Here is a 19200-nt window from a genome sequence, read left to right as displayed (position 1 = left end):
ATTCGTTAGGCTTCATGGGATGTGTATTGAGCATTCATTTTGAGTTACTGTGGGGAGGTTATGTGATGCCACATCAAGCGATTGTTATCTCACACTTTCCAGTGTGTTTCCCCATCACTGGGGTAGGGAGTGAGCTCATCCACACTCCCCTTTGTCCTGCGATTTATTCCATTTGCCCCATGATTTCTAGGCACTTGCCTGAGAGGTTTTTCTTCTGTCCCTCTGCCTTCCCCTGGAAAACCCAGTTTACTGCTGAATCAGAACATACATAAATCTGGAGAAAACCCATTTGACGTTTGTTCTGATGCAGTAGTAAACCAGAGGTTTTCCCAGGGGAAGTGGCAGGACAAAAGGAAAACCTCTTGGACCCCTGCCTAGAAATCATGATACAAATGTAAGTATGGATGAGCCCTTTGTCGCACAAGAGCACCAAACCAACTCTAATTGTGCAACTTTAATTTGCCAGTATGTGGCTGAATCCTATCCGAAAACAGCAACATTCTTGAAGCGTCCTTTGTCACGTTGCATTGCCTTCCACAGGGTGCCCTTGTTAACCAATGCACCTTTTCCCATGTGTAAAATGGTCAGGTGAGGAAGATACAGGTGAATACTTGCAAAGGTGCAGGAGCCTTGTCCTACTTTTTTACTTGGCCACTCCACTGAGACCCTCCACTTGGGAAGCACTAGTTTCCAAACTCTACTTACTAAATTAGGCAAAATAGGTTCCCATTAGGGTGGGGTGTTCGAGTTGCTTCCTGCCCCATGTTGGCAAGCTCTAACCCCATGGTTCCCAACCACACACCCTACAGGGGGTAACTTGATTTTGAAGGGGGGCAGTTCAAGAATGAGTTATTAACAGTTAATGGCATTTGAGGCTTCCTCCATGTGAATGGTTCACTTTTTGAATAATAAGTATTATATGTCACTGGGGGGGGGCAAGATTTTAGAGATGTTTAGGTGGGGCATGGCCCCAAAAAAGGTTGGGAACCACTCCGCTAACCCATTTTTTCTTTCTTTCCAACAGAGCTTCTAGCCGAATTTGCCAACTACTTTCACTATGGCTACCATGAGTGCATGAAGAACCTAGTTCACTACCTGACCACAGTGGAGAGAATGGAGACCAAGGACACCAAGTACGCCCGGATCCTGGCTTTCCTGCAGTCCAAAGCTCACTTTGTCACCGAACCCATCTTTTCCTCACTGGGATCCCTCCCAGAGCCAGACTTCTCCTATCAGCTCCCACCAGCTCCAGACTGCTTGGGCCACAGCCCCAATGACCCTGTGTTTCAGCAGGGATCTGGGCACGGCCCCTTTTCCTGGCACAGCTCAGCTAGGAGCCCCACTATCCCTTACCTCCCCAACGCTCCTGTGCCCCTCACTGGCCATGGGCAGCAGCGCAGCACCTTCTTGTCATCCGTGCAAGGTCTGGACCGCCACTACCTCAACCTAATTGGCCATTCCCACCCCAACACATTCAGCTTGCCTTCTGGCCAGCATCCATCGGTGCTATAGCCTATGTCTGCCATTGCCAGCTGGTTGTCCAAAAAGGGCCCCTGTGTCTTAAAGAGCTGCCAGAAAGAGATAGGTGTATGGCTTTTGCCTTCCCAGTCTTGCCATGCCATTGACCTTCTCTATGTCTTGCAGTTCCTAAAGGCCCAAAATGCCTTCCAAGGCCAGGCAGTGCTGAGCTCACCTGTGCATATTACCTATTTATATTATTTCAAGAGAATAAATTATCTGGCCTCTTTCCACAACTGTAAATAGATATGATATTAACGGTGGAATGAAATAAAGATATACTTCTGGAAAAAGGTTTAGCCTGAGATATGTTTGCTGTGTTTATTTATTCATCCTTCTGCCAGCCAGTTCTTCTAAATGTTTGCTCTGATTTTGGCACAAATGGAGTAAGGTTAGGTGCACATTAGGTTTGTTTTGTTTTACCTTTTTAAAGAAAGCATTTTAAGAAGAAACAAACACAGCTAAGGGGAATGGAAACTGTATTTAAGCGATGGGGAAGATGCCTGTGCCAAATGGCTGAGGATGGTATTGTACGCCAAGAAAATCAGTAGGTTATTTTGCTATTGGTTTGATAGGAGCCAGGTTGCACCACAAGACTTTAACTCAAGCAGATGTGTCCTTTGATGCGGGATGGGAATACCCATGTGCATATATGGTGTTGTTTGTTGTTGCAACTTGGCCTTGAGATCTCCATGCTTCCTTGGAAGCAAACCTTATAGGATTTAATCTCAAGGGCTCTGGAGCCAATTCACACAATCATATTAGCGTGTCATGGAATCATAGAATCACAGAATTGTAGAGTTGGAAGGGACCCCAAGTAATGCAGGAATCTCAGCCAAAGCATCCATGACAGAGAAAGGGGGCTGTTGAATGGATCATTGCAGATCTCACCATGGAGCTGTTTTACTACTGCCCTATTAAGGCACCCATGGAGGTCTCACACCATTGCACATGGGAATGCACTAGGTACTGGCTGGACTCCAGGTCCACCTGGGGCCCACTGCTGGAACATTTCTTCAAGCTGCCTTATACTGAATCAGACCATTGGTCCACCCAGCAGCCCTTGGACCTTCTACCTGCAAAACATATATACTCTACCATTGAACTATGGGCATGTCCCACTGCTTGTGTGGGGAAGGTGCTCGCATGTGGGTGATCAACATGCAGCAGTCATATAACCTGTGTGACTGCAGAAGCAGGTAAAGGATCTACAATACTGCACATACCACAACGGCTGTGTGTGTGTCCAACCCCTGACCTCATGCAGAGGTGAAAGTTCAAACAGCTAGAGTTTCCATGTGATCCTAGTTGAATTTCACACACACATACACACACACACACACCAACAGTGATCCCATGGAAGACAAAAAGTGTCTGAACAAGACCTGGGTGTTTGCTGCGTAATTCAATGCACTTTGGGAAGCTGGGCAGTGATGACCAATTACATGATTCTGTCACCCTCAGATGATTCCTGGCGTGACTTCCACATCTTAACATGCTAGATTCAGTCATGTTACTTGATCTGATTCTAGTGGAGGATTGAAAACAGAACCCACTGACTCTGGAGCAATTGCTCTCATTCCGATAGCTGTAGATTAACATACTTCTGAGCAAATGTATAAAGTTGCACTGTTAATTTTTATTCATCCACATTTGATTTAAGTGACTATTAATTGCAGGTGGGGATCTTAGGGCTGGTTATAATTATGTCCAAAGATGTCTCATGATTTCCTAGTAGAGGGATTTCAGCTCGGATTATCCCAGCATTTATTACTGTATTTTAAAATTCATGTTGGTTTTTTAAAAATTCTATTTCTGTACTTTACTTTCTATTCTGGTTTATTGTTTAGCTATACTGCATTTCATATTTTTATATTGTATGGTCTGATGGAGTTGGTTTTCAATGGACATTATAAGCAGCTTTTTGGAGAAAGCTCCTCAAAACGCAGAGTATACATATTTAAATAAACAAAACAAAGCACAATGACTCAGTGGATCCATAAAGAAAATGATGGCTAAGCCTACTTGAGGTGTGAGAGTTCTTTCCAGGATAGTTTGTGCTTCTGTTTATATATACATTTCAACCAAGTAATGCTACAATTCAACAGAGATGCACCGGGGCTGCAAGAAGTGAGATTTCAACTTGCTTTCAAATCGTACACTTCCTGCCTTTATGCAAAACATGCAAGGAAGTCGTGTAGGGAAATTGAAAGGCTCCAGTTTTACATTGTACAGTAAGGTAAAGTCTTACATAACAAGGATAAGAAGCTTAAATAATAATAAAAAAGACGAAGAAGTTGAAGTACTCAAATCCTGAAAGACAAATCACCGTTTGCAGGCTGAATGGAATGAAGGGAGTATAAAACACAGAACAAATAAGGAAGAAAAATACTTACTGCTAGGGCTTTTGACAGTTTGGTTCTATAATTCTTCAGAACAATGGTAACAAAATCTTGCTGAGGTACATAGGCATAGCTGCCATGAAGGTAAACTCCATATAAGAAAATAATAATAATTCAAGTACGCACTGACCAAAACTCCCATGATGTTGTTGTTGTTGTTGTTGTTGTTGTTGTTGTTGTTGTTGTTGTTGTTACATTTATATCCTGCCTTTCCTTCAAAAACTCAAGGCTGCATACATGGTTTTCTCCTTTTCCATTTATCAACTGAACAACCCTGTAAGGTAGGTTGGGTGGAGAGACAGTGACTGGCCCAAGTTCACCAGGCGAACTTCATGACTGAATGAAGATCTGAACCCTAGTATCCCAGGTCATTGTCTCTCATTTAGGCTTGCAAATTATCTCCCAATACATTTTTGTAATTTTCTCAAGATCAAATCAATGCTATGTTGATCTGTTGTCGTGGGGCCCCTAAAAGTCTACGCCAGCATACAGCATTTTGTCATTCTTATGTATAAACAGGTATTTGAGCTGATCTTAAAACCATGTAAAGGACAAACAGACTTCATTTTCAGCAGTTCACAGAAGTGTCATTAACTAAAACTTCAAAAAAGTTAACACCAGAAAAATGTGGTTAGTTAAAAAAAAATATTTGAAATTTGCCAAACTAACAAAAAGTATAGCTTTTGGCAATCCAATGATTCTAAAAGTTAGTTTCTGAATTCAGATGTATTAATCACACAGTGTAGTTCTCCCCCCCCCCCAAATATTGTATTTTAATATCCTGTTATTACCGGTATTTCAGGTTGCATTTACCTTTGCTGTGTTCCACACTGGGGAGCATTCATTTATGTGCTATGGGGGGGAATATATTCCCCTATGTGTGTGCCAATCAGTATTTTACATTGTTCAGTGTGTTTTGGGCTTCCGGATCAGTTGACGGAAGGTAAATTAACTTATTCCATTTCATTCTGCAGGCTTTAGGGAGATCTGAGCTGGATTGTTTACTAAGGTCATGGAAGAGGCTGACCCACAATTTGTGAGCCATCAGCTCCATTATCCTGAGACAGACAAAAAAAATCCTCATTACAATGAGTATAAAGCATAGTGTATTTCTTCCATTTAAACTGTAAACACAGAAAAACCGGGTGTGACAGATTGACTTAAAAGAGGTCATATTGGTGGACAATTTGAGGACAGGGAAGAAATAACTGTCTGTTTTGTCAAGACACACTTGTGGCTCCAAATCCAAATGAGGGCTGTAGGAAAATAGTGCTTGTTAAATGCCCGCAGGGATAATATAGAAGCGGCAGAAATTGAGTGGCTGGTGCCCATTATTGGAAAACATGTCTTACACTCATTTTCTTCATCCCTTGAGATAGAATATGGAGAGAGAAAGAAGAAGAAGAAAAAAAACTTTGACTATTTCTTTCTCTCTCTCCTGGCGCAAAGCCATTCAGAAACTCCTGCAGCATAGAAGCATTACAGAGATAGTGTTACCCTGGAAATATAAATTATTATTAATTTATTCAACTTTTGGCCACTGTTAACCAAATTAGACAAAAACCACCACACCGCCCTCCCTCACTTTCTTTTGCTAAGTAGATATTCTCTCTGGGATTAACACAAGGCCACCACATTCAAAACTTAGGTCATTTACATATAATTCTGCAAACTTGCAGTGGCCCATGACAGTCTTTGTGGCTCAAATGTTGTTCTTGATCTCAACACCCCCTGCCCCAATTTTCATTTCACAGAGGAGGATAAACCCTGCTTTAGATTTACAATGGCTTTGGGATAAAAGTCTTGTCCCCTTGTTTCACACACACACACACACACACACACACACACACACACACACACACTCAGATATTTCCCTGACTCTCTGAACCTCCTGTCTCCAACTCTAGCCCTGAAATGCCTCCGGTCATTTCTGCCTTCTGCGTTAAAGAGTGAGAATTACTTTGGAAGTAGTTTCAATTTCATTCCATTAAGGACAATAATGTTATTCTTGGCCAGAGAAGTATCTGGAGGCAGAGTTAAGAGTTCAGTGTGTCTCCCTCCCATCTTGTCTTCCCACAATGTGTCGATTCATGCCGCCTCCCCTTCTCATGCGCTCTTCTTTTAAGTGAGTTGTATAGTGCTGGTTTCCAGGAGCCCTCAACAAAACACAGAGAAAACTTCCCAGTGGTTTGGGCTGGAGGTGATCTATTGTCACGTCTCTGAAAGGGACAATCTCTTGTTCCTTGGGCTTCATCCTTGATTGGGCAAGAATAAAAATAATCATCCCCATGAAATCAAAGGTTCTCTGTGCCCATGGGAGTAAGGAACAAAGCTGCTTGCTAGGACCAGGCCTCAGTCTCCTTGAATTTGCCTTAGCTGCTGGAGGAGCCTTACAGTCAGCATGGGTCTACCCAGTGACCGGCAGCCTTCTTAATACAGAGGTCACTTGTGCTTTCAAGCGTTATTGAACAAACAAACCCCTCATGGCTAGAGACTCTTCAGCCTGGACTGCCCCAGGCCCATGCAACAGAGTGAAGTGAGAGACAGAGACCAGACTAGAGCCAATGGGAAGGTGACCGGCAAGATTCAAAGACTAATAATAATAATAATAATAATAATAATAATAATAATGGGATGCGGGTGGCACTGTGGGTTAAACCACTGAGCCTAGGGCTTGCTGATCAGAAGGTCGGCGGTTCGAATCCCTGCGACGGGGTGAGCTCCCATTGCTCGGTCCCAGCTCCTGCCAACCTAGCAGTTCGAAAGCACGTCAAAATGCAAGTAGATAAATAGGAACCGCTACAGCGGGAAGGTAAACGGTGTTTCCGTGTGCTGCTCTGGTTCACCAGAAGCGGCTTTGTCATGCTGGCCACATGACCTGGAAGCTGTACGCCGGCTCCCTCGGCCAATAACGCGAGATGAGCGCCGCAACCCCAGGGTTGGTCACGACTGGACCTAATGGTCAGGGGTCCCTTTACCTTTACCTTTAATAATAATAATAACAACAACAACACAATATTGACACAGGGCTTTGCACACTCTTTCCATACTCCCAAATGTCTTCTTTCAGCAGGCAGTAAAAAGCATGTGCTGTCGAATACCAGCTGCAAGTCATGAAATGGCATCAAGCAGGTCCCTAGCTGCACAAAACCCCAGAGAGCTAGGTACACCATCACTTGATATAACACAATAGAATTCTCATTACTCATGGCAGAGGTGGTTTTAGGGTAGTGCAACTGGTGTGGCCACACTGTGCACCGGCACTGGGGGTGGGGTAGGGGGGATGGCGTTGCAACAGTGATGTAGGACAGCGCACAATATTTAGTGTGGTGTGGGTTTTTGGTTTGTTTTTGGGAGCACCTTTTATGAGATTGTGCTAACACTGCTTATCCGTAGCTGCTTGTTGATGCACGCCTGTCAAAGTTCACTTCTGTGCAGCAATATAATACCTATGCTGTTGTGCACAAGTTCATCTTAGGTTTTTGTTTCTGCATGTGTGTTTTTCCCTTTTTACTTTTAAAGGGTCCATGTCCCTTGAGCCAAGACAATGCAGAAGTGAAAAGATGCAGCGAGTCCCTATGGTGGGCTCATCTTAAAGAGTCCTGCAGGGTTAAAGGGGAGAATGTTCAGATTCATCCAAGACCTGAGAAACTTGACATATGTAACCCTTACATGCATTGCGTATAGAAGCCAGAAAATAAAAGTGCCCCCTAATGAGGTTTTTTTGCGGTTGGGTGAGCGGAAGGGGCTGCTTCAGAAGACTGATAACTGAAAAACCTTCCAGAGCTTTTGTCTGGAGCAATGGCAGGCACTTTCCATCCCTTTTGAGGAAGGGGTGGAAGAAGAAAAAGGCGGCCTTTGGGGAGCCTCCACGAGAGATGTGGGTTTTAAGGGCGACCCAGGTCATACAGAACTAATCAAGCGAAAACAATAATAAAATTAGCCTGACAGTCAGCAAGTATCTGAGAGGACTTTATCAGAAAAAAAGAAAGAAAATGGGGAAAAAGAAATGGGGAAAGAAAAAGAAAAAACCTCACTTGGAGCAAATCCGCAAGGTGTCATTGTGCAAATGGGGAGGGCGGGAGGATTAAATTATTTATTCATTGTTAATTTATTTATTTATGTATGTGTAAACGACTTAGCTGCTGCAGGTGCTCAGAGGCGTTAATGAAAAGGCCCAGTTTGAGAGCCAAGGAGAGAATATTGGTCCATTTAACTCATTATTTCCTTTAAGGCGATCAAAACATTGACTTTTATATAGAAGATAGAGACTGGGTTAGGGTGGGTGGGGACATATGTGTGCCGGGACTCATGCAGGGTCTAAGCAACCTTAAGAAGGAAAGCATTTATCTCGTATTCAGGAACTGGAGGGCAGGGAGGTTTGGGAAAGAGAGAGGCTCTGTGGTGGAGTTTAATGTCCTGCAAATTAGCAAATGAATGCTTATGTCAATATGCAAAAGGGGGGGAGAAAAGGGGGGGGAGAACCACTAGTTTGTTTAAACAGATTATTAAAAGAGAGCGTCTTGGGAATATTCAGAAAATGTGTTGTTGTTGTTGCTTTTCTTCCTATTCTTTAGTAAAGAACAGCTACAGTTTTTACTTAAGATACTTGTCCTCATGTGATCTTGCACATAGATGACATATTTCCAGGGCTGAAATCTAAGAAGCATCCATTGGCTGTTCTTGGGAACATGCTTGGTATTTAAGAGGCTGAACAGTAACAATCCAACAAGTTAACAACAGGGTCCATCCTGTACCCACCTAAAGGTGCAAGAGGACCTAAAACGGCCCTGCCATTAGCGTTCCATCGTATTTCCAGAAGAATCTATATGTGTGGGTGCAGCGATTTTGTTTTCCTCCTATGTTTATGGTATTTCAAAGTGTCATCTTATGTTTCTGTGACCCAGCAGAGCATTGCCGCAGTGGGGATGCTGTGTAGGACATGACCCTAGGAGGGAAAGGAACAAGGCATCTCAGCATGGAAGGGGTGAGGAGGCACAAGGCAAGAAGTCAAGTCTCTTGAAAAAAGCATCATCACACCAAGTTAACTGCCTGGTGAGGAGGGGATCCTGCTGTTTTTGTGTACTTCTCTAAAGAAAGACAGGAAGCCCGGAGAATTATCTGCCACAAGAGACTCTTAATTAAGCAGCAGAACAGGATATTGCTGAATAAGGAGGTGCTAATTAGATTTGGCTCACCAAAGCAAAGCTGGGAAGCAGTGCTGTTGTGTTCTGGCAGCAGCAGGGCAAGGAAAACTGCTATTGTACCTCAAGGAATAATTGGCTTACTGTGGCACAAGCTTTCCTAGACAACTGCCTGCTTCAGCAGTTAAAAGGAACTGCAGATGTAAGCAACCTAAGGACCCAGAGCTGATTTCAGGTGGTTTTTCCAGCCCCCTTGTAAAATGGCCACCCCTACCACTTTCTCCAAGGTTATACGTAGTGGTGTGTTATCATATGGCAGCGGGGAGAGAATGAAGCGATACAGAGAAAAGCCTTTGTGGGCCCTGGGACCCACATTGCCAACCACTGACGAGAGTGTACGGAACGTGGTTAATGTTGACAGCTACTGGTATAACACAAGGAGTTATATGCTGGCAGTAGCTTGCCCTCACCTAGCCAGGGCCAAACCAACAAGGCTGGGAGGTTGCCTGCTCATGATAGCGTTACACTCCCTCTGAAGGACATAGCTTGTGGGTACGCCTGGACAGGGGTGCCAACTTGAATAAAATATGGGGGATGGGGGGACAACGACAGGTAAGCCCCGCCCTGCATAACTGATCACATGATGTGACACATGCACATCATCTGAATGGCAATGCCTATTAACTTTTTTGTGGGCAGGCCCTTCAAATATTTTAAGGGCGGGGGCCAAAGGGTTCTCAGCCCCTAGGAGTTGGCTCCTATGCTCCTGGACTCTCTGCTGTTGCTTGAGGCTCAAATGGCCTCAGTGGCAAGGAGTGCCTTCAATCAGCTTCAGCTGATGGCCCAGCTACACCTCTATCTGGTCAGATAAGGATAGGGACAGATAGCCTAATTTCTGTAGTTTATTATCCGGTAAGCTCTAGGTTGGATTACTGCAACACGTTAAATGTAGGGCGCCTCTGAAGAGTTCGGCGGCCAGGTTGCTCACTGGGCCAAAACAGTTTTAGCATATTACACCAATCCTGGCCTCACTGCACTGGCTGCTAATTAGCTTCTGAGCCCAATTCAAAGTGCTGGTGTTGACCTGTAAAGCCTTAAATGGCTCAGGACCTCAAGGACTGCCTCTCCCCATATAAACCGCCCTGGACTGTGCGTTCATCACCTTCTTCGTGTGCCTCCTTGTGAGGTCTGGAGGGTAACAACATGAGAACAGGTCTGCTCTGTAGTGGCTCCCCACTTGCGGAATGCTCTCCCCAGGGATGTTTGCCTGGTGACTTCATTATATATTCTTAGGTGCCAGGTGGAAACGTTCCTCTTCAACCAGGCTTTTGGCTGATTAATATTCTACATCCTTTTAAATGTGTTTGTTGGAAGGGGGAGGGTTTATTGTTTTGTTGCTTTGTTTTAATTATTTGCTTGTTTTTATCCTGTATTTTATTTATGTGAAACTCAATCAATCAATCAAACAAACAAACAAACGCTAGTTCCACATACAGAGCATTGCAGAAATCCAGCCTTGAGGTTACCAGCATGTGTTCAAGCTATCCCAGTCCAGAAACAGCATGCAACCACACAATATACTGCTGAGCTATAGCTTATTACAGTGGTACCTCGGTTAAGAACTTAATTCGTTCTGGAGGTCCATTCTTAACCTGCAACTGTTCTTAACCTGAAGTACCACTTTAGCTAATGGGGCTTCCCGCTGCCGCCACGCCGCTACTGCACGATTTCTGTTCTCATCCTGAAGCAAAGTTCTAAACCCAAGGTACTATTTCTGGGTTAGCGGAGTCTGTAACCTGAAGCGCCTGTAACCCGAGGTACCACTGCATATGGGCCCCCTTCCTCATGCTTTGCCATGGAAGTTCCAGCAAGTCCGCCACCTTCTGGTATTATTTTGGTACTGCAGGTGAGTGCTAGGGCAATGGCGTCAGTTTTCTCAAAAACCTGACCAAAATACCCACACATTTACAATGATTCCTATTTAGGAACAACAATCCATTTTTTTGGTACCTGTTCTTGGCAAAACAATGTCTCAATTTTGCTCAGGGAGGCAGAGTTTGTGCAGGCCTCTTACCACACTGCAGCAGCCAATCTTCCTCAGGTCTCTCGAAGGCACATTACCTATTGATTGCGCCTCGACTGTAGTGCATATACATAGGAATGCATGCACATAAGCACTAAAACATCACAGGCTGCCATTCCAACATAGCTGTTTCATTTTAACTATTAAATATAATACAGTGGCACCTCTGGTTACAAACTTAATTCGTTCTGGAGGTCCGTTCTTAACTTGAAACCGTTCTTACCCTGAGGTACCACTTTAGCTAATGGGGCCTCCGGCTGCCGCCAGCGTGCGATTTCTGTTCTCATCCTGAGGTAAAGTTTTTATTCCAAGGTACTACTTCCAGGTTAGTGAAGTCTGTAACCCAAAGTGTTTGTAACCCGAGGTGTTTGTAACCTGAGGTACCACTGTATAGGAAGCAGAAGGGTATGTTGTGGCTGGCCACTGCAGTAAAAAAGAATGCAAGGAGGCGGCTGATGTGGCTCCCTCCATTGGGCCAGCTGCTCCTCTACCTAATGGGAGGGCTGGCCCTTTCCCCGCCACCCTCAAACCCTGACAAGTGTAACTTTTCACATATTCAGGTGGAGGGCAGCCGTGGCTTGTTTTGTGGCTTGCTGACAGCCTACGAGCTTCCAGAGCTAAGTGATGCTGAACCACGGCGTGGGCTGGGCTGGGCCTGGTTGCCTTGACAGAAGCAGAAGCGCAGCTGCTTCCGTGCTTTGCTATGTCACAAGCTATAATTGGACAGTGGTGATTTTAATTTAAAATTTTCAGCAGACAAATAAAGTGAAAGAAATGGGAGGGTGGGGGGAGAAAAAGGTGAAACTGAACACAATATATAGCTATATAAGTAATGCAGCAAGCATACAATTATTAACAAGTCATTATAATTTTTATAAATGCACTCCAAGGATCGTTATATCTATCCATGCATCTAAAAACAATCCGTTCACATGTTGCAAGAGTTGTTATATCTTCTATCCATTGATCAAAGGGGGGTGGATAGTATTCTCTTTCCAGTCAATCTTTTGGCAGAAGTAAGGGCACGAAAAGTCTATCTACAATGACTGGCTGTCAAGCCCCACATAATTGGTATGTGGTTTAGGAGAATATTTCCATTTGACGATTTCAATTCCCCTCCCCTAAAAGTAGTATTTATACATCCTAATACTTTTATCGTGCAAGACAGGAGTGCCTGGCGTGCTATGGTCCATGGGGTCACGAAGAGTCGGACACGACTAAACGACTAAACAACAACAACAATACTTTTATCAAAAAAATGTGTAAGTGTTGGACATTGCATAAACGTGTGTTTCAAAGAAGCAAAATGTGGGCAAAGATGATGACCTCATTGACTGGGGCCTGCTAACACGGAACTGACAGGCTCCCTGGACAGTTTGCAATATGGATTCCTTTTGATGGCTTATGCTCAGGCATACACTAGCAGGAATCAAAATATTTGCTAATGTTAAGGTCAAATGATTTGGCATGAGAGAAGGCCAGCTCCCAACTGCAGCACTTTTAATAGACCTGCTATATTTGGACACTAGTTTGGCAGGCTGAAATTGCTGTAGCTCAGATTACTCTGTAAGAAACTGACCGTAAGAAATATATTCCATATTGTCTTAAAGTCCTTCATACTTACACTTTGGGAGAACTCAAACAACCAAGCTGAGAAAACGTATGCTAAAAGACCTAGATTCCCCCATTTATTTGGGATGGAAATACCGAAATGTGCCATCCTTTGCACATTTACTTGGGTATAAGCCCCATGGGACTCACTGTGACATATGTCTGAGTCAATTAGGCCGCCCAAATAAGTAAAATAATTTCCTACCAGCATAGAATAACCACTTCAAAACTGAGGGGAGTGGAATAATGTTTCGTGTCCAAACGAGATTGTATTAAACTGAATTCATTACCCTGGTTATTGTTGGTTTTTGTCACTCAGAAAACATGGCCATCATTATAATACAGGAATAAATTGATTTTGCAGTGCATGTTAATTTGACATCTTGTACCCTTTTTTAAAGCCAAGTGTAGGACACTGATCGATAACACCCACCCACAAAACACATCACACCCTTGCACAGTATTGATTTGACTTTCATATATATGAACATAATAATATGAGGACAGCCTGCTGGATCAAGCCAATGGTCTAGCATCATGTTCTCACGTGAGCCAGCCAAGTGCCTGTCAGAAGCACACAAGTAGGACTTGAGTGCAGCAGCACTCTCCCCTCCTGTGGTTCCAGCAAGTGTATTCTGTAAGCAGGCCGCCTTGATAGACTTTAAACTGCCCATTTAAGAATTTCACAGAATTGTATGCCCAAGAGGGTTAAAGAAGAAGAACTGTGCCCCCTGCAGGCTTAGACGTAGAACTGGTTTCTTTTCATCAATGTTTTATCATGCTTATAAAAGAACTCCTTGCCTTTAAAGATGCTATTTCCGTTTCCTTTGTTTAAAATATGCCTCTTTCCCTCAAAGCTCCCATTATTTGTTTGTTTATTTTGGTTTTTTTAAAATATATATATATATATATATGAATACAACAGAAAAAGAAATGTAAATTAAAATTAAAAATAGTAATAATAAACGATAGTTTTAAAACAGCAGCAGCAACAACAACAAACCATCACCAGCTGACATTAAAAATGGGAATATTCCATCAATCCTGATTTCAATGTATAAAGTAATGTGTACTACCCAAATATCTGAACAGGTATTTCAACAAAATGGAGAATTATAAACCACGTGTTCATAGGTAAAAATGCCCCTGATATATTAAAATATTTCTGGCTAGGCAGAGCTCTAGCTATATGTTTAAACAGTCCTTTTGTTTCTCACACACACACACTGCAAGCACACTGAGTTGAAGTTGATAAATTGTGTCAGGGATAAATGTATTAATTAAAGATTCAGGTATGCACATGGAGTATGTATTGTTTTGAGTTGTTAGACAGCCAATGTATAGGTTTTTAATTTCCCATGAAAACGTGTGCATTGAAAGGGGGACTCGAATTCTTGCCTGCCCCTCATAAATATATATTTGAATTGTGGAGGGAATGGACAAGGAAAAAACAGCACTTCTCATTTATTAGCAGGGAAAGGACTGGACAGATAGCATGGCCTGCTTTTCTGTTTAGGCCTGACTTTCTAACCTAGGTCTACAGCTGCTGTGACCGGGGTCAAGTGATATGTCACTCTGTCAGATCACACAGAGGCAGTGGCTCTTCCCGGATTAGAACTCGGCCACATGGCCCCTCTGAAAAGATTTCTAAGAAGTGTCAGAGCTGACTGTCCACTGCTTAAACCTTATGGTAAAAGGTTTTAGACATCTCAGTCAAAAGGTATTGTAAATATGGGGACAAAGCGTGTAAATTCTTGACTGTGGGACTTTAACAGGAGAGAGCCAGACTTCTGGCCTTCGATAATTAAACTGGATAATGGTTACAGGTAGGTAGCCGTGTTGGTCTGGGTCGAAGTAAAATAAAAAAATTCCTTCAGTAGCACCTTAAAGACCAACTAAGTTTTTATTTTGGTATGAGCTTTCGTGTGCATGCACATTTGTGTGAAGAAGTGTGCATGCACACGAAAGCTCATACCAAAATAAAAACTTAGTTGGTCTTTAAGGTGCTACTGAAGGAATTTTTTTATTTTACTTCGACCCAGACCAACACGGCTACCTACCTGTAACCAGAACTATGGAAGGCACCACATTGAGCCGCATGAAATGGAAGTCCATCAACCTCACCAAGAAACTTGCACAGGTACAAACTGACATCCTCTTTCTGTCTAAATGCAAAAACCTGGACATTGTACCTAAGGGTCTTAGAATTAAGAACCCTCTTCAATCAACTTATCCCACAGAATATGCTAGAATGAAGAAGTGTGCATGCACACGAAAGCTCATACCAAAATAAAAACTGGATAATAAAAGCTATACTATGGAAATATGAGCTGAAATTTAAACTGGTCCACAGGTGCCAAAATGTTTGTTGCTAATGAGCTCAGATATGTCACCTTTGCAGTAACAGTCATGTCTTAAAAGCAGGTGTTTATGATGTGGCATTATAACTGAATCCAGATTTGCTTCTGCAACCTTTTGACATCGTGGTGCAACTGCCCATATCCACCTCCACCCCAATTTATTGTGCACATCTGTTAATTATGGTGTCTTACAAAAAAAAAACTCCACACCTAGAAATAATGAAGTGAAGGGGCTACAAGTCTAGGAAGTCCATGGCTCAAAACTAACGGCCAACAGGAGGCCCAGCTTGGGCAGTCTTATTTCTGCAAAATGAAGATGGTAAATACTGACTTACTTTAGAGAGCTGTCGTAAGGATTACTGGAGAGAGTCCAGCCTAGGTCCAGCTAGGAGGTTCCTCAGAGACATCTGGTTTCCCACTGTTGAAAACAGGATGCTGAACCAGAATAGGTCATTGGCCCGATCCAAAATGACTGCTATTTTCCAATAGTTTCACTGTCCTCTCTTTTAAAAGGCTTGGTTTGTGGTGATTTGCATGTGGACTGGCAAAGTGATTTTGACTTGCCTGGTAAGAAGCAATGATGGTCTGTGAAGCAAATGTGACATGGAAGGTGAAGCCGTGTCCCAACCCTCTGAATTTCTTACTTGAACTGCTACCATCACCTGCCCTGCATACCTGGAGCCCTTAACAAATCCCACAAATTAGCAGTTTGCGAGAGGGATCAAGAGACTGGATTTGTCCCTCCTTGGTTCCTTCTCTCCTTGATCAGTGGGACTGAAATATGTGCTGGCTACTTCCCCCTCCACTATTACAGGATCGACAGTGTGGTTATTTCTGCCCACTCCTTTTGTCTTTGGTATTTGTGTGGCTTTAAAAAAAACCCATGCTGGCCACATGACCGAGAAGTGGTCTGCGGACAAACGCTGGCTCCCTCGGCCTACAGAGTGAGATGAGCGCCGCAACCCCAGAGTCATCCGTGACTGGACCTAACGGTCAGGGTTACCTTTACCTTTTTTTAAAAAACCAAACCATTTTTTGTTTCAGTGCTAAAGTGGAAGTGCAGTTGTAATAATAATAATAATAATCCTTATTATTATTATTTTGCTTGGTTTATATTTCTGTCACAAGAAGCTTGGGCCTCGTGTGGTTCACCCATGGGAGTGGGCAACTGAAGCACATTGGGGTGGGATGAATTCTGGCACAGCCTCTATTTCTGTTCATACCAGGAAAGAATTAGTGAAAGTGCCATCGGCTAGCATCTCACAAGCTATCTCTACTTGCATCCAGAGAAAGTAAGATACACAAAAATGGGGCTATTATGAGGGCCAGAGAGAGGCATATAGCCCAGGAGGACAGTTTAGGCCCTTAGGCCTCTAGCAGCCTGTGCCCATATCCATACCCTACATCTAAAGCACCTTTATACGACTTTCACAGTCATGGCTTCCCCCACAGAACTCTGGGAACTGTTGCTTGTTAAGGGGACAAAGCTACAATTTCCAGTGATTTAACAATCAATCTCCCTTCCCAAGGAACTCTGGGAATTGTAGCTCTGTGAGGGAATTAGGGGCTTTCTAATAACTTTCAGCACCCTTAGAAAAGTACAGTTCCCAGGAGTCTTTGGGGGAAGCTAGGACTGTTAAAGTAGTATAATGGTGTTTTAATTGTATGGTGCAAATGTGGCCTATAAAGTGCCACATACCTGCCATTTACTACAATGATTACTATTCTTTTTATTAGTATCACATAGCCTCCAACATTCCTCAGATGAAAATAGGGATGCCCTATTTCATCATCATCATCATTGCCCTGCCCATCTGACTGGGTTGGCCCAGCCACTCTGGGCAGCTTCCAACATATATAAAAACATAATTAAACATTAAACATTTTCACATGGCTGCCTTCAGATGGCTCGGTGGGTCAGATAACTCCATACCCTCCAACATTTATCTGATGAAAAAAGGGACGTCCTAAGGAAAAGCGGGACATTCTAGGATCAAATCAGAAACCTGTAAAACCAGGACTGTCCCTGGAAAATAGGGACACTTGGAGGGCCTGGTATCATCCACAAGCCATTCCTATACCAGATTTACCACAATGTGCTAAATGAGCACAAGATTAAGTATACCATACCATGAGAATCACAATTAGCCCAAGGGAGAGACTCCTAGCATTTAATTAAGGAAGCTTAAGTAATCTTTGTTTTAAATCAGCTCTCATGGGAACATAAAAACTTCATTGCCTGCAGTGTACATTCAGTTCATCTCCTGAATTCTAAATTCTGCATTAACAGCAGTCATGTAAAAGTGTTATCGAGAGATTCAAATAAGTTTTTGGGTGTCTTTTGAAAACATTCTCACATCCAGTCACAAAATCCAGCTAGAAACTCCCCAGATCCCATCCTTTCTCTTGGCAGAAGGTGTGATCAGTGTTGGCGTCTGATTGCTGGGTGCATCTCACTAGATGAGATGATGACCTTTGATATGATGTCAGATGATATGAAGTTTCAATCTTGATCAGTTTTTTCACAAGGAAACGATTGAGTGATGTAACATTTAGCCACTGAGTGATGTAACATTTAGCCATTGAGTGATGTAACATTTACTTAATTGTGGTGTAGCCTGCCATAGAAAAAGTGAAGTTGGTACTTGTGTTTTGATGCATATAGCCCTTTCTATGTATCATATAGATTACATTAGGTGCTTTAGATAGGGTCCTATCTCTCAGTCACAATAATCCCACTGAGAAAATGGGAATAGTAACACTCCGTCTCATATGGGATATTGAGGAAATGACAGGGAAATGTTCTTTTATCTTCATTGAGTTTGGGGGAAAGGACAGGCTGTAGATAAAAATTAATTAGTGATCAAAGAAGTCAATGTCATCACAAAGCAAAACTTTATAATAGCATGGAAGCAACAAGATCTTCATTGGGAAAATGTTGGACTTCTATTTCAGAGTCATTATGGCTCCATTGGAATCAGGACTAACTAGTAACCATTCTTAGTGAAGCATGTAGATATAAATATTCGATAATAAATATAGATAAAGAAAGAAAGAAATAGGGCAAATGTGTAAAAGCACCCATATCAGAAAAATAACCTGCACAGTAAAAGAAAGGCAAATAAAATGTATAGACAATTAACGGGCAAAGCCTTTTGCAATATATGTTGCTTTAGAAACCAACAATTCCATGGAGACCAGAAAGTATTTGACACATTTTGACCCCAAAGGCGGCATTCCAAATCTTTTCAATAGTGTCCTATGAGAAGCAGAGTATGACTTGGACCAAACTAACTTTTAAACTGTTACCTAAGTGGCAAACATGAATAATTGCAGACCTTGTCTGTTTTTTATAGGTCAGAAATACCTAGGATAGAGACGTTCTTTAAGTTTATTGTAGGGTCTACTCAAGCACATGGTTAGGCAACTGTGGACAAGACCTGGTTACTTAACTGCAAAATTGCTGTTTATTCACAGACCTGACATTACCTTTTCCAAATGTTGGACTCGGATGACAACAGGCACTTCACTGTTTGTTTGTTATTTTTTTAAAGTGTATTATTGTCATAAAGCCTACATAGAAGTACTTTCTGTCCTAAGACTATTTATGGTTTTATTCCCACCTGCCACATTTATTTCCCACTAATTTCTTCTACTGGCCATGTATCTGCACCCAATATTTGCATCATAGTTGTTGTTAAAGTAGGATGTTTTCTAACCATGGTTTACTAGGCAAAACTGTTAATACTTAGCATTTTAGCCTCCAAGAGTGTTGTCTGAACATACACATTTCCAATTTCAAGGCAGTTATGTGTAGCGATAGACTAGCCAACCCAGCGTAGGAGCACATCGAGCTTGGGCACCCAGCAGAAAGCATGCCTTGCGTTGCCAAAGAAAATAAGAAAAGGCTGACGAACGAGAGGCTGAGCATTAGACAGACAGACAGAATAAATGTGCTTTTTCTCATGCAAAAGGATAAAAAAAAATTAGATGCAAACTTTACATTTAAAACTGCATTGTTCCCCTTTTAATCTGGCCACCATCCGAGTGGTGATCTGGATGTTAGAGAAGAGATGAATGGG

General features: G+C 42.7%; 1 protein-coding gene across 3 annotated transcripts in view; it reads left to right on the top strand.

Annotated features, from left to right (window-relative positions):
- HELT (helt bHLH transcription factor) overlaps nucleotides 1-1823 on the top strand; it is a 58605-nt gene extending 56782 nt beyond the window's left edge. For all 3 annotated transcript variants that reach the window (XM_088661051.1, XM_088661050.1, XM_035111743.3), the window contains one exon: nucleotides 1025-1823. In XM_088661051.1, coding sequence (XP_088517177.1) covers nucleotides 1025-1512 — 488 coding nt within the window. In that variant the 3' untranslated portion in view covers nucleotides 1513-1823. The remainder of the gene's footprint in view (nucleotides 1-1024) is intronic.
- The last annotated feature ends 17377 nt before the right edge of the window (nucleotides 1824-19200 follow it).

The sequence above is a fragment of the Zootoca vivipara genome, chromosome Z1 (genome assembly GCF_965207765.1).
Source record: "Zootoca vivipara chromosome Z1, rZooViv2.hap1.1, whole genome shotgun sequence".
Lineage (NCBI taxonomy): Eukaryota > Metazoa > Chordata > Lepidosauria > Squamata > Lacertidae > Zootoca > Zootoca vivipara.
This window is presented reverse-complemented; position numbering and strand designations above follow the sequence as displayed.